Consider the following 16,827-nt stretch of genomic DNA (forward strand, 5'->3'; position numbering starts at 1 on the left):
CTGCTACTGCCTTTTATCCCATGGGCTTCAATTTTGCCAACAAGCCTGAAACGTGGTACTTCATCGAACACCTTTTGAAAGTCCATATATACAGTATCAACTGCACTGGACTTTCATCCACCCTCTCCGTTACCTCATCAAAAACTCAATCAAGCTAGTTTTCTGGCTTCAGGGTCACTTAAACATATCTGGCTTGCTCACTGGCCTCTGCCAAGAAGTCTGCTTGAAACAGGGCAGGGAAAAAGGCTGCAGCAGGCAGGGGCTGTAAATGGCAACAAATGGTTATGAGCAGTGCTGCTATTTTTTTCCCCCAAACAGCAGATGCTGGTAATGATTATGCTGTTGACTAGATTGAATGTTGGCACGTTAGTTCATGGGCATCTGAACCAAGCCTAATCCTGTACTCAACTAACATCCAGGCAACCTGCTCCTTCAGCAGGGGTCACTAAATAGCAAACAAGAACCATGGCCCATTTTCCCAATGGCCTCTGTAATCACCCAGCTGACGTTGGATAACTTAATATATACCAGAGATAGAACCTGAAGCCTTTCTGGCCTGTGTAGCTCAGCTACTCAACAACTCATTTTCTTCTTAAAACAACAAGTTCATGGTAGCAATTCAGAAATTGACAAGAACAAAACACAATTAACTCAAACATTCATTAAGTTTGATGATACAAGAGCATACCAACACAGATCTTAAATGTGACAATTCCTTGAAAATAACCCGATCTTTGCGTACATCATTCTGTCCACAAAAAACTGGCAACAACCACATTAGCAGTTTACCTGGCCAAAATGTGCAGGATATCCTAGCATGTGCATGTACAGTAGTTTTGCCACATTTCGACAGCGGTAGGTATTATCTTCTTCTCTGAATGAAGATCGAATTGACGCACATTCCTTCTGTATCATCTCTCGCTCCTCAGCTTGTGTCCTGGCTGTCCGGATAGTCCGGATTAGCTCCCTCAGTCTGATGGGGGCTGGCATCCTCTAGAGTTTAAAAAAAAACTAATTTAAAGAACAGCCTCAGCAAACAATTTCCTAATTATATCCACCAGCTTTTAAAAAAAAAACTCAATTTCAGGCATAGACAAATGACACAAATTTCAAATGGTGCCACATACAGTACTTAGGTCAGCTTACAGACAAATATTGATGCAAGTCCAAGAAGCCTTTATTACAAATACACTGTAAAGCACTTCTGTTTTGTAATGAGTATCCGTAAACAACGGTATCTATATACAAAGTCACATGTATCCACGCACCATTTTTAGAATACCAAGGGTGGGAAATTTATAAAATGAAATACAAAACAAGGAATGCTGCCCTTTTATTTGTTAGTCCCCATGTAGCACAAGTAATTTGACCAAAGTAGCATTATAAACAGTGGTAGCATTTCCTGTGGATGTGAAATTGGAAAGTTACTCCCAAAATGATGCTCTTGTGCCCCAATATTATTATAATACACCTAAATTTCCTGTGAATCTAATTAACATACACAACTTCAAAAAGGCGTAAACATGCGGAGATCAATGTAAACATATAGCGCCCCAAGGAAAGCTTAACCACATATTTCTTCTTTAAAGTATGAAGATTAAAAATGTCAAGCCATCTAGCATGCACACTAGGCAGAGCATGTTTAAGAACATTCCATTGTGGAAGCTTGTTCAATTTTTAACTGCGACCAATACTGATGCCATGAAATGCATTCCAAGAAACTGAAAATACAGTGAAAGTATCAATAAATAAATGAGAAACTGTTTCCAGTGGCAGAAAGGTCAGTAACCAGAGGACACAGATTTAAGGTGACTGGCAATAGAACCAGAGGCAACAAGAGGAATTTTTTTTTTTTTTTTTTTTAAATAAAAACACAGCACTGCCTGAAAGGGTGATGGAAGCAGATTCAATAGTAACATTCAAAAGAGAATTGGATAAAATTTACAGGGCTGTGGGGAAAGGGGAATGGGATTAATTGGATAGCTCTACCAAAGAGCTGGCACAGTCACAATGGGCTGAAGAGCCTCCATCTGCACTGAATCGTTCTATGATTCAAAGAATGACTGTTTCCTGCTGCACCAATAATTGTAGTTGCATTTTTTCAATCATTTTGAACTTGGAGGCGGTGCAACTAAGGTTCACTAGATTGATCCCTGGGAATGAGAGAGTTGTCCGATGAGGAGAGATTGAGCCTATACACTCTGGAGTTTAGAAGAATGAGAGGTGATCTCATTGAAACATAAGATTCTGAGGGGGATTGACAGGGTAGATGTGGAGAGGTTGTTTCCTCTAGCTGGAGAGTCTAGGACTAGGGGGCATAGTCTCAGGATAAGGGGTCAGCCATTTAAGACGGAGGAGGAGGAGAAATTTCATCACTCGGAGGGTTATGAATCTTTGGAATTCTCTTCCCCAAAGTGCTGTGGATGCCCAGTCGTTGAGTATATTCAAGGCGGAGAGAGATAGATTTTTGGACTCGAGAAATTAAGCGGTATGCGGATAGTGCAGGAAAGTGGAGTTGAGGTTGAAGATCAGCCATGATCTTATTGAATGGCGGAGCAGGCTCGAGGGGCCGTATGGCCTACTCCTGCTAATTCTTATGTTCTTAACTCTCCTAATTGCAGGAGATTTACATGTACAGCTTTTAGCATGGGCGCAGAAGCATTATACTGAGCCGAGATGCATTTGGGCACAGGAATCAATAAACGGATATGAAAGATCAAGGAAATTTAGGTGCAGCATATCTACAGTACACACATAACACACTTGTAACCAGGTATCCTAAATCTTTTACAATGGGTATTTGGTTTACACACGATTATGTGCATCTCAATGCAAATACACTGGAAATTTCACCACATATTGGTGGAACCACAGCATACTACATGCATTTTGGAAATGAAAAGTTAAATCAGGCTTTGTCCATACATTCTGTAAGAAGTTGCATGTCTTCCATATGAAGTTTGGTGCTTTACTTCCACTTTCAACTGCTGTGAAGACAAATGCAAAGAACCAATTCCTTTACTATTTCTTTACCCTCCAATTCCATTTTCTCACTAAGGCTTTAAAGGGGAAGCTGAGAGGGCATGATTTGGAGCATGGTCAGGCTGGGAAGTGAGAATTACTCATACTTTTTATTTTTAAAAAAGTGATAAATGCTATTGCCCACCTCTAGATACCCTGAGGAGATGGTAGGCCTTCATGAACAACGACACTTCTGGTGATTTTAGGTAGGGAATTTCAAGCTATTGATCCAGTAACAATTAAGGAACAGTGCAGAATTAGACGAGCACAGATATCAGGGGGAGGATGTGTGTGGCTGGAAGAGATTAGAGATAGGCGAGGCCATGGAGGGATTTGAAAATAAGGATGAGAATTTTGAACTTAGTGTTGCTTAACCGGGAGCCAAAGTAAGTCAGCAAACACAGAGGTGATGGGTGAACAGGACTGGATACAGCAGAAGCTATGGGCCCAGACAACATCCCGGCTGTCATGCTGAAGACTTGTGCTCCAGAACTAGCCACGCCTCTAGCCAAGCTGTTCCAGTACAGCTACAACACCGGCAACTATCCGACAATGTGGAAAACGCCCAGGTACGTCCTGTCCACAAAAAGCAGGACAAATCCAACCCAGCCAATTACCGCCCCATCAGTCTACTCTCAATCAGCAAAGTGATGGAAGGCGTCATCGACAGTGCTATCAAGCAGCACTTACTCACCAAAAACCTACTCACTGATGCCCAGTTTGGGATCCGCCAAGACCACTCGGCTCCCGACCTCATTACAGTCTTGATCCAAACATGGACAAAGGAGCTGAATTCCAGAGGTGAGAGTGACAGCCCTCAACATCAAGGCAGCATTTGACAGAGTGTGGCATCAAGGAGCCCTAGTAAAACTTAAGTCAATGGGAATTGGGGGGGGGGGGGGGGGGGGAACGCTCCACTGGCTGGAGTCATACCTAGCACAAAAGGAAGATGGTTGTGGTGGTTGAAGGTCAATCATCACAGCCCCAGGACATCACTGCATGAGTTTCACAAGGCCAAACCATCTTCAGCTGCTTCATCAATGACCTTCCAAGATAAGGTGAGAAATGGGGATGTTTGCTGATTACTGCCCAGTGTTCAGTGCCATTCACAACTCCTCAGATAATGAAGCAGTCTATGCCTGCATGCAACAAGACCTGGACGACATTCAGATTTGGGCTAAGTGGCAGGTAACATACATGCCAGGCAATGACTATCTCCAACAAGTGAGAGTCTAACCACCTCCCCTTTACATTCAATGGTATTACCATTGTCGAATCCCCCACCATCAACATTCTGGGGGTCACCATTAACCAGAAACGTAACTGGACCAGCCACATAAATACCATGGCAACAAGAGGTCAGAGGCTAGGTATTCTGCAGCAAGTATCTCACCTCCTGACTCCCCAAAGCCTTTCCACCATCTACAAGGCAGAAGTAAGGAGTGTGATGGAATACTGTCCACTTGCCTGGATGAGTGCAGCCCCAACACCATCCAGGACAAAGCAGCCCGCTTGATTAGCACCCCATCCACCACCTTAAACATTCACTCCCTCCACCACCGGCATACCGTGGCTGCAGTGTGTACCATCTACAAGATGTACTGCAGCAACTTGCCACGGCTTCTTCGGCAACACCTCCCAAACCCGCGACCTCTTCCACCTGGAAGGACAAGGGCAGCAGGTGCATGGGAACACCACCACCTCCAAGTTCCCCTCCAACTCACACACCATCCTGACTTGGAAGTAGATCACCGATGGGTCAAAATCCTGGAACACTCTACTTAACAGCACTGTGGGAGTACCTTCACCACACGGACTGCAGCAGTTCAAGGCGGCGGCTCACCACCGCCTTCTCAAGGGCAATTAGGGATGGGCAATAAATACTGGCCTTGCCAGCGACACCCGCATCCCATAAATGAATTAAAAAAAAAAAAAAAAAAAAACAGGACTTGGTGCGAGTTAGGACCGAGTTTTGGATCTCAAGTTTACGTAGGGTAGAAAGTGGGAGGCCAGCCAAGAGTGCGTTGGAATAGTCAAGTCTAGAGGTAACAAAGATATGGATGAGGGTTTCAACAGCGGATGAGCTGAGGCGGGGCAGAGACGGGCGATGTTATGGAGGTGGAAATAGGCAGTCTTAATTATGCCGCGGTTACGTGGTCGGAAGCTTATTTCAGGGTCAAATATTGCACTAAGGTTGCGAACAGTGTGGTTCAGCCTCAGACAAATGTTAGGGAGAGGGATGGAGTCGGTGGCTAGGGAACGGAGTTTGTGGCGAGGACCAAAACAATGGCTTCGGTCTTCGATATTTAATTGGAGAAAATTTCTGCTCATCTAGAACGGATGTCTGACAAGCAGTCCGACAATTTAGAGACCGTGGAGGGGTCGAGATATGTGGTGGTGAGGTAGAGCTAGATGTCGTCAGCGTACATGTGGAAACAGACACTGTTTTCAGATGATGCCGCCAAGCAGCAGCATGTAGATGAGAAATAGGAGGGGGCCAAGGATAGATCCTTGGGAGGACACCAGAGGTAACAATGCAGGAGCAGGAAGAGAAGCCATTGCAGGCAATTCTCTGGCTACGATTAGGTAGATAAGAATGGAACCGGGCGAGTATAGTCCCACCCAGCTGGACGACGGTGGAGAGGAGTTGGAGAAGGATGGAGTGGTCAACCATGTCAAAGGACGAGGAAGGATAGTTTACCTTTGTCACAGTCACAAAGGACGTCAGTTGTGGGTTTGACGAGAGCCGTTTCGGTACTGTGGTAGGGGCGGAAACCTGATAGAAGGATTCAAACATGGAGTTGCGGGAAAAATGGCATGGATTTGGGTGGCAACAACACATTCAAGGACTTGAGAGGAAAGGGAGGTTGGAGATGGGGCGGTAGTTTGCAAGGACGGAGGGTTCAAGGGGTGGGTTTTTTTTTTGGTTTTTTTGTGTGACGTGATGACAGCAGATTTGAGGGAGGGGGGACAGTACCCAAGGAGAGAGAACTGTTAACAATGTCAGCTAACGTGGGAGCCAGAAGTTTGATAAGAATAAGGTCGAGGGAGCAGAAAGTGGGTCTCAGACAAGATGAACACAGATGGTCATGACGAGAGACAGAGAAACTGGAGTAGGTGAGAATTCAGGGGGGAACCTTAGGAGGAAGTTTGGCCCAGTGGGTTAGGGGAAAGAAGGGAAGTGGCAGATGCAACAGAACGGATGGTCTCAATCTTAGAGACAACGAAGTCCATGAGCTCCTCACGCTGGTCGGTGGTGAGGATGGAGGATACAGGGGAGAGGGGTTTAAGACGACAGCCAACAGTAGAGAATACAAGCCAGGAATTATCTTTGCATTCCAGAATGATTCTGGAATAGTGAGCATGTTTGGCAGATGAGAGCAGGACCCGATAATGCTTTATGTGGTCCAGTCAGATCTGGCGGTGAATGGCTAAGCCATTTGTTCACCATATCCATTCAAGTCTGCATCCCTTTGACTGAAGGGAACGAAGATGAGGGCCGTACCAGGGGGAACAGCCAGGGTGAGAGATGGCAATTGTTTTAATAGGGACTGGGACATCAAAGGTGGTGGTGAGGGTGTGGTTGAGCAGATCGGTAGCTGGAGAAATGTTGTGGTGAATGGAGGGCCAAAAGCTGGCAGTTGTAATTTCGTAAGTGCAGTTGTAAGAGAGTGTTTTTTTCCCCCAGGGTTGGACAGAGAAGTAGGGCTTTGGTGGTGGTGGGGAGTGGGGGGGCAGGGGGAATTTGGGTGGAGAGCAATACGAAGAAGTGATCAGAGATGGCCTTATCCGTGATTGACATGGGAGTAGTGAGGCCACGAGAGATGGCAAGATCGAGGGGGTGGCTGTGAATATGGGTTGGGGAGTTTACATGAAGGGAGGAATTAAGGGAGGATAGGAGGGTAGTGAACTCAGAGGAGAGAGAGAGCGCATGATGAATTGAGATGGAGGCTGAAATCACAGGATGAGAAATCACTCAGTGCAGAGGCTGAGGGAAGAAAGCAGTGAAGATATCTCGGTAATAAAATTTACCAAGCATTCACTTAGGGCTTCACATCCCAACATTCTATGTAAACTGAAATGTGAAATGCAGTTTGAACCAAACACTAGAGGTTATCATAACTCTATGGCTGACTTCATAATAAAGGAACCAAGGCTGAAACAAACTGAAATTTGACAAGCATCAAGCAAAATATCTTGTACGGAGTACATATACCTCAAGAATGCATTCACACTCCCAGAATCAGTACAAATCAATTCTGGCTTCACACCAATGCTAAACTGGAGGTGTAAATCAGGAGTGCAGGCCTGACTTGACAAAAGAAGTCAAGTGAGATTCACTAAAGGGGTAGTTTCAGGTCACTCCTATTTGACATTGCATTCAGTTTAAATTCAGCGTGGTGTCATACCCAATTTGCAATCAAACAAGATTTTAATTTAAATGTCCAAGAGCAGGGATTGTCTGTTCTCTGCTTTATGAGCATTTAAGTTTTTTTAAACTGTTGGTAGGGAGCTCATGCTTGCCTCAGAGACAGCTGCAGTTGGAAGTCACATTGAGGATCAAATAAACAGGTTTTCAAACCCAATACACCATAGTATAAGAAGTCTATTTAGAAACAAAGTTGGATATTGACTAAATTTTCAGCAGTATCAAAATAAAATGCACTTCAAATTTGGAATTAATTAATACAAGATGTGCATTTTTGTGCTAATTTTTTTTGCTCATGAGGTGAGGGAGGTTAGTGCTGGGGAATGGAATCTTCCCATTTCAGGCACCTAGTGTCAGCAAACATTTCCAATTCAGGTACAGTACAAGATAAAAGTAATGCTCTTCTCTGCTCCAACTCCAGACAAACACTACTACAGTAGTGTGGCACTTTCCCTCCCACCCCCACAACCCCCACACCAGCCACCTTGTGGCCCAGGTGAAATTGCCAATTAGTACCCATGCCCACTAAGAACTGGATTCAGACTGCACTAAACATTTCATTTTGGACTCTTACAGGCAGACAGCCATCAGTCTGGGCTGGATTTGGGCCTAGGTCCTGGAAGTGAAAGGCCAGTGCCCAAACCACTGAATCACCGAGCATCCCCAATGTGCCTCATCAGCTACAAATAAATAATCTGAATCTTCTGTATCTTTTCCCATTATGCCACACTGCTCTCCAGTACAACCGGTAGCAAGGTAGTGTACATCATGCACGGATGGAGATGGATTCGAGGCCAATGCAGTCAGTTTCCTGGCTGATCTCAGTTGGGAAATGGTGGAGCCTGTGCTTTTGGAGGTGGGGGAAAAGGGAGACATGGAAGGGAAAAAAGGATCAGCACCAAAATGTAACCAAATAAAATGCAAGAAATACCAATTTCAGAATTTTGATTTCTGTCCTAAATACCAGATTAACTGCAGAGTTTAATGCCTGTTTAGTTACTGCCCACATTTACCCAATTTACACTGAACTTGCTTTCAGCACCTAAACTTTGTTGAAAATGAATAAATTTCTCAAGAGCCTTTCAGTTTAAAATCAATTAAATTAAAGGTTGAAGTCACACGGAAAAATCTATTTCTTTTCAAGTTCCTCCATGGTGTTGTTTCACGTAGTCAGGGTCACCTTCAGATCACCACCTCAGTTCTTCAGACTCTGGTTTACTGTTCATCTCCATCACTTGCTCCACCATTGGTGGCTGTTCTTTGTCATGACATCTGTGCTCTTTAGAATTTTCTCCCCAAATCATTACTTCTGTTCCTTCATTCAAGGTCTCCAAAAACCCATCACTTCAATGACATTTGGAAAGTGATCAGACACTTTCTTCTGAGGGGTACCATATAAATTCAAGTAGTTATTTTTTTTTTTAAACTTAATATTGGAGTCAAGTGATAACTCACAGGTGAAGCTTCATTTTCATGTTGCCTGTACATCTTCAAATTACTACCTTGTTATTCACAATCATAATATTCTGCTACATTTGGCAATAAATCACAGCTCTGAACAGCGAAGAAAAGATAACAAAGGATCTCAGACACTGAATGGACCGAGGTATTTCAGGGATTTTGCTTTTATTTCAAATTTCAAGCATTTACCATTCTTGATTTTTATCTCCTGCATTGTAGTAAATTGCTGAATGACTTAAACCTTCAACCACCAAATGAAAGTGTCTATTGATTTACAGAAACCTTTTGTTCTAGAAACATTGAACTTCAAGACACATATTGAAAGCCATAAACAGTCCAAGGATTACAGTGGTATGATTTTTTGAGCTTCACAATGAATCTCAGTGCTGAAGAACAAAATACTGTCGGCTGTAATTTGCAACCCGTAGTTCTGGGTTTGGGCATGCGAAGCATATGCGCAAAAAGCTGGACCCTGCGATGTCAAGAATTCTCTTAACAGATCACCCGCATCCCCGGGAAAAGGGCCACAGCGGGCGGAGAGTTGCACTATTTGCCCAACTTCTGCCCAGTGAATGCCATTGAAATTCCTGCTTTTACCAGCATAAGAGTTTTAAAAAATAGAAAACTAAAATTCTCATTTATACATTAAAAACCTTGTCCAATAAGGTAAGTTTATTTTTAACCCCGTTAAAACAATTTGTTTTCAAAAAATATTGTTTAAAATATTAAATGGCATTTTAAATGTCATTTTATTTAATGTATTTAAGTGATCCATTCATACTTATGGGAGTTCCATACATACAGAATCCCCGTAAGTATGAATGGGGAATCCCCTTCTTTCATTGGTTGGGCCGGCCCACGTGATCCCAGGGGCGCTGGCGAACTGCCTGCGCTGCTGGGATACATGGGCCTCTACCCGCGAATACCTGGAGGGGCCCAGGAGCGTGAGTCTCCGTTAACTCCCGGACCACCAGGTAAATTCATAGATTTTTTGCAGGTCTGAGGCATCTGCCCGCGGGAAGCCTCCGACCGCAAACTTTGGGCCACTATTTCCATATTGAGCATCTGTGTCACCATTAAGCACAACCAAGTCAAGCATACCAACTCCTATTGACAAGTAACAATCCATCTACTCCCAACTCAAAATTGTCATAACTCAAAATTGTCAAATTCAGCCTCAAGTGTACTTCTCTCATTGCATTGGTAAGTGTTCTCATTTTCTATGCTCACCAACCATAAGGTCTCAGACAAACTGCTAATTTAGTGCAGTGGCACATCAACCAAGAAATGAGTTGAAATTGCCAAAAGTGCTTTTACCCAAGGCCCATGCCACAAGCAGAGAAATTTCCCATGACCTGGTAAAAATCCAGAGAAGAATCATTACTCAAACTGTGGGGGAGGAGAAAGAAAGGAAGGAGGGAGAAAAAGAGTAGGACAACGAGAAGAGCAAAAGGAAAAGAAAGCACTTCTGTAACACATTCACATCCTCAATGTCCCAAATGTTTAACATCCAATTAATTATTTCTGACGTGCAGTCACTTGTGTAAGCAAACACTCCAGCCAATTTGCACACAGCAAGATTCCATAAATAGCAAAATGAGATGAATGACCAGTTTTCTGTTATTACAGTACTGTGCTTGCTGTTGATTCAGGGAGGATTGCTGCCCAGCACAGCGGAAAAACTTGCTGCCAACTGAGCCAAGGTAATTGAGCATTTCAAATCGAGCTTAAAGAACAACTTCATATGAATACCAAATAAAGCATGGCAGATTAACTGAAGCTTGTGGATTTGGAGTGTCAACACGAAGTACAACTATCTAAAATGGCAGATGTTTAAGGCCATTAGATGATAGACTCAAAGGTCTGCAACTTTCCCACAGCACACGCCATATCCCCAAACTCACCAGATGGAGTAGAACCCTAATGTTTCTCCTAGTTACAAGAACAGAATTCTGAACTAGGGCCTTCAAAGTCCTTCAGTAATTCTCTCTACTAATTCTTTGCAAATGGCGGCTGTTTTAAAAAAAATTCATTCACAGGATGTGGGAGTCACTGGCAATGCTAGCATTTATTGCCCATTCCCAATTGCCCGAGAACATGGTGGTGAGCCACCTTCCTGAACTGCTGCAGTCAGTGTGGTGAAGGCACGCCCAACAACAGTTAGGTAGGGAGTTCCGGATTTTGACCCAGCGACGATGAAGTGGCAGCAACATATTTCCAAATCATGGCGACGTGGGATTTGGAGGGCAACTTTGAGGTGGTGGTGCTCCCATGCGCCTACTGCCCTTGTCCTTCTAGGTGGTAGAGGTCACAGGTTTAGGAGGTGCAGTCAAAGAAGCCTTGGCCAGTTGCTGCAGTGCAACTTGTAGATGGTACACACTGCAACCATGTTGCATGGTGGTGGAGGGAGTGAATGTTTAAGGTGGTGGATGTGGTGCCAATCAAGCAGGTTGCGTTGTTCTGGATGGTGTCGAGCTTCTTGAGTGTTATTAGAGCTGCACTCATCCAGGCAAGTGGAAAGTATTGCATCACACGCCTGGAAACTCTTTGGGGAGTCAGGCGGCGAGTCATGCGCTGCAGAATACCCAGCCTCTGATCTGCGCTTGTAGCCACAGTATGTGTGTGACTGGTCCAGTTAAGTTTCTGGTCAATGGTAACACCCAGGATGCTGATGGTGGAGGATTCGATGATGGCAATGCCATTGAATGTCATGGGGAGGTAGTTAGACTCTCTCGTTGGAGATGGAGATGGTCATTGCCTGAAACTTACAAGGCGCAAACATTGCTTGCCAATTAGCAGCCCAGGTCTTGCTGCTTGCAAGCACGGATAGCTTCATTATCTGAGGAATTGCAAATGGAAGTGAACACCATGTAATCATCAGCAAACATTCTCACTCCTGACCTTATGATGGAGGTAGTCACTGATGAAGCAGCTGAAGATGGTTGGGCCTAGGACACTGCCCTGAGGAACTCTTGCAGCACTGTCCTGGGGCAGAGATGGCTGGCCTACAACTACCACAACCACCATTTGTGCTAGGTATGACTCCCGCCATGGAGATTTCCACCTGATCCCCATTGACTTGAATTTTACTAGCGCCACACTGTCAAATGCTGCCTTGGTCAAGAGCAGTCACTCTCACTTCACCTCTGGAATTCAGCTCTTTTGTCCAGGTTTGGCCTGGAGCGGAGTTGTCCTGGCAGAACCCAAATGGAGTATCGGCAAGCAGGTTATTGACGAGAAGTGCCGCTTGATAGCACGGTTGATGACCCCTTCCATCACTTTGCTGATGAGGGGGTAATTGGCTTTGTCCTTTTTTTGTGGACAGGACATACCTGGGCAATTATCTACTTTGTCAGGTAGATGCCAATGCTGTAGCTGTACTGGAACAGCTTGGCTAGAGGTGCGGCTGGCTTTGGAGCACAAGTCTTCGGCACTACAGCTGGAATGTTGTCGGGGCCCTTTGCTGTATCCAGTGCACTCAGCCGTTCCTTAAGATCACATGGAGTGAATTGAATTGGCTGAAGATTGGCTTCTGTGATGGTGGGGACCTCAGGATGAGGTCACGTTGGATCATCCACTCAGCACTTCTGGCTGAATATGTTGTGAATGCTCACATGCTGGGCTCTGCCATTTTTGAGGATGGTGATGCTCATGGAGCCTCCTCCTCCAGTTAGCTGTTTAATTGTTCGCCACCATTCACGACTGGATGTGGCAGGACTGCAGGGCTTTGGTCTGATCAATTGGAGGTGGGATCGCGTAGCTGCAGATAGCATGCGGCTTTTGCTGTTTAGCATGCATGTAGTCCTGTGTTGCAGCTTCCCCAGGTTGGCACCTCATTGTTAGGTATGCCTGATGCTGCTCCTGGTATGCTCTTCGACACTCCTTATTGAATCAGGGTTGGTCCCCTGGCTTGATGGTAATGGTAGAGTGAGGGATATGCCGGGCTATGAGGTTACAGATTGTGGTGGAATATAATTACGCTGCTGCCCCACAGTGCCTCAGGGATGCCCATCTTCGAGCTGCTAGATCTGTTCTGAATCTATCCCATTTAGCACGGTGGTAATGCCACACAACACGATGGAGGGTGTCCTCAGTGTGAAGACAGGACTTCGTCTCCACAGGGACAGTGTGGTGGTCACTCCTACCAATACCATCATGGACAGATGCATCTGCAACAGAGTTTGGTGAAGAGGTAAAGTAAGTTTTTCCCCCTCACGTTTGTTCTCACCACCTGCCGCCAGCCCAGTCTGGCAGCTATGTCCTTGCATACTCGGCCAGCCACTCAGTGATGGACATTGAAGTTCCCCCACTCAGTACATTCTGTGCCCTTGTTACCTTCAGTGCTTTTCCAAGTGATGTTCAACATGGAGGAGTACTGATTCATCAGCTGAAGGAGGGCAGTAGGTGGTAATCAGCAGGAAGTTTCCTTGCCCATGAGACTTCATGGGGGTCCGGAGTCAACGTTGAGGACTCCCACGGCCACTCCTTCCCAACTGTATACCACAGTGCCGCCACCTCCGGTGGGGCAGGACATACCCAGGGATAATGGAGGAGTCGGGGACATTGGCTGAAAGACATTGTGAGTATGGGTAAAAAATGGGATGAGGTCCTAAAAGCTGAATATAGGGAGTTAGGAGGTAAATTTAAAAATATGGCCTCAAAAAAGGTAGTAATCTCAGGATTGCTACCAGTGCCACGTGCTAGTCAGAGTAGAAATAGAAGGATATTTCAGATGAATACGTGGCTAGAGGAATGGTGCAAGCGGGAGGGATTCAAATTCCTGGGACATTGGAACCAGTTCTGGGGGAAGTGGGACTAGTACAAACTGGACAGTTTGCACCTGGGTGGGACCGGGATCGATGTCCTAGGGGGGAGTGTTTGCTAGTGCTGTTGGGGAGGGTTTATACTAAAATGGCAGGGGGTTGGGAACCTGCGCAGGGAGACAGAGGAAAGGGAAGCAAGGGTAGAAACAAAAGACAGAAAGGAGAAAAGCAAAAGTGGAATGCAGAGAAATCAAGGGTGTATAAATCAAACAGGGCTACAGTAAATAATAATAATTCTAAAAGGACTAAGTGTTAAAAAAAACAAGCCTGAAAGCTTTGTCTTAATGCGAGGAGCATTCGTAATAAGGTGAATTAGCCGCACAAATAGATGTAAACGGATATGATGTAATTGAAATTTCGGAGACATGGCTCCAGGGTGACCAAGACTGGGAATTCAACATCCAGGGGTATTCAATATTCAGGAAGGACACGCAAAAAGGAAAAGGAGGTGGGGTAGCATTGCTGGTTAAAGAGATTAACAATAGTAAGGAAGGAGATTAGCTCTGATGATGTGGAATCTATATGGGTAGAGCGGAGAAATACCATGGGGCAGAAAACGTTGGTGGGAGTTGTATACAGACCCCCAAACAGCAATGCTCAGGTTGGGGATGGCATTAAACAGGAAATTAGAGACACGTGCAATAAGGGCACAGCGGTCATCATGGGTGACTTTAATCTACAGAGATTGGGCGAACCAAATTAGTAACAATACTGTGGAGAAGGAATTCCTAGAGTGTATACGGGATGGTTTCCTGGACCAATATGTCGAGGAACCAACTAGTGATCAGGCCATCTTAGACTTGGTATTATGTAATGAGAAAGGTTAATTAGCAATGTTTTTGTGTGAGGCCCCTTGGGGAGGAGCGATCATAATATGATTGAATTCTTCATTAAGATGGAGAGTGAAGTAGTTGACTCGGAGACTAGGGTCCTGAATTTAAATAAAGGAAACTACGATGGTATGAGGCGTGAGTTAGCTAGGATGGATTGGGGAACGTTACTTAAAGGGGAGACGGTGGATAGGCAATGGCAAACATTTAAAGATCGCATGGATGAACTACAGAATTTGTTCATCCCCCTGTTTGGCATAAAAATAAAACAAAAAAAGTGACTCAACTGTGGTTAACAAGGGAAATTAGGGATAGCATAAGATGCAAGGAGAGGACATATAAATTGGCCAGAAAAAGCAGCAAACCTGAGGATTGGGAGCAGTTTAGGATTCAGCAAAGGAGGACAAAGGGATTAATTAAGAGGGAGAAAATAGAATATGAGTGTAAGCTTGCAGGGAACATAAAAACCTGACTAAAAAGCTTCAATCTTTATCTCTTCACATATCTATAGATGAAGTCAAGCATAGGTCCCTTGCAGTCAGAATCAGGGGCATTTATAATGGGGAACAAAGAAATGGCAGACCAATTAAACACATACTTTGGTTCTGTCTTCACAAAGGAGGACACAAATAACCTTCCAGAGATATCAGGAAACATAGGGTCTAATGAGAGGGAGGAATTGAATGAAATCAGTATTTGTAGGGAAATGGTGATAGGGAAATTGACGGCATTGAAGGCTGATAAATCCCCAGGGCCTGATAATCTACATCCTAGGGCACTTAAGGAAGTGGCCCTAGAAATAGTAGATGTATTGCTGGTCATCTTCCAAAATTCTATAGACTCGAATAGTTCCCATGGATTGCAGAATAGCTAATGTAACCCCACTAATTAAAAAAAAGGTGGTAGAGAGAAAACAGGGAATTACAGACCGGTAAGTCGGACATCGTTAGTGGGGAAAATGCTAGAGTCCATTATAAAAGATGTACTAGCAGAGCACTTGGAAAACAGTGACAGGATCGGACAAAGTCAACATGGATTTACAAAAGGTAAACCATGCTTGACTAATTACTGGAATTTTTTGAAGATGTAACTGGTAGAATAAATAAGGGAGAACCAGTGGATGTGGTGTATTCGGACTTTCAGAAGGCTTTTGATAAGGTCCCGCATAAGAGATTGGCGTGCAAAGTTAAAGCACATGGGATTGGGGGTAAGGTACTGACTTGGATAGAGAACTGGTTGGCAGACAGGAAGCAGAGTTGAAATAAACGGGTCTTTTTCCCCCCAAGTGGCAGGCAGTGACTCGTGTGGTACCGCAGGGATCGGTGCTAGGACCCCAGCTATTCACAATATATATTTATGATGAGGGAACTAGATGTAATATCTCCAAGTTTGCAGACGACACAAAGCTGGGTGGGCGCGTGTGCGGTGAGGAGGATGCCGAGAAACTCCAGTATGATTTGGACAGGTTGGGTGATTGGGTAGATGCAGTATAATGTGGATAAATGTGAGGTTCTCCACTTTGGTGGCAAAAACAGGAAGACAGATTATCTGAACGGCAATAGATTGGGAAAAGGGGAAGTGCAACGAGACCTGGGTGTCCTTGTGCACCAGTCGCTGAAGGTAAGCATGCAGGTGCAGCAGGTGGTGAAGAAGGCAAATGGTATGTTGGCCTTCGTAGCGAGAGGATTCGAGTACAGGAGCAAGGATGTCTTGCTGCAGTTGTACAGGGCCTTGGTGAGACCACACCGTGAGTATTGTGTGTAGTTTTGGTTGCCTTATCTGAGGAAGGATGTTCTTGCCACGGAGGGAGTGTAGCAAAGATTCACCAGACTGATACCTGGGATGGCAGGAATGACGTATGGAGAGAGATTGGGTCGATTAGGCTTATATTCGCTAGAGTTCAGAAGAATGAGAGGGGATCTCATTGAAACTTATAAAATTCTAACAGGACTAGACAGACTAGATGCAGGATGGTCCCGATAGCAGGGGAGTCCAGAACCAAGGGTCACAGTCTAAGGATAAGGGGTAAGCCATTTAGGACTGAGATGAGGAGGAATTTCTTCACCCAGAGTGGTGAACCTGTGGAATTCTCTTCCACAGAAGGCAGTTGAGGCCAACTTATTAAATATATTTAAGAAGGAGTTAGATATATTTCTCAAGGCTAAAGGGATCAAGGGATATGGGGAGAAAGCAGGGACAGGGTACTGAATTTGGATGATCAGCCATGATCTCATTAAATGGCAGAACAGGCTCAAGGGGCCGA

At 44.7% G+C, this 16,827-nt stretch overlaps 1 protein-coding gene across 2 annotated transcripts in view; it reads right to left on the bottom strand.

The window, feature by feature from the left end:
- The window catches only part of ap1g1 (adaptor related protein complex 1 subunit gamma 1), a 128,256-nt gene that overhangs the window by 95,389 nt on the left and 16,040 nt on the right, over nt 1–16,827 (bottom strand). For both annotated transcript variants that reach the window (XM_085991587.1, XM_085991588.1), the window contains one exon: nt 790–993. In XM_085991587.1, the coding sequence (XP_085847713.1) occupies nt 790–990 (201 nt within the window). In that variant the 5' untranslated portion in view covers nt 991–993. The remainder of the gene's footprint in view (nt 1–789; nt 994–16,827) is intronic.

The sequence above is a fragment of the Somniosus microcephalus genome, chromosome 6, assembly GCF_052327205.1.
Source record: "Somniosus microcephalus isolate GS21.2 chromosome 6, FLI_Smic_1.0, whole genome shotgun sequence".
Lineage (NCBI taxonomy): Eukaryota > Metazoa > Chordata > Chondrichthyes > Squaliformes > Somniosidae > Somniosus > Somniosus microcephalus.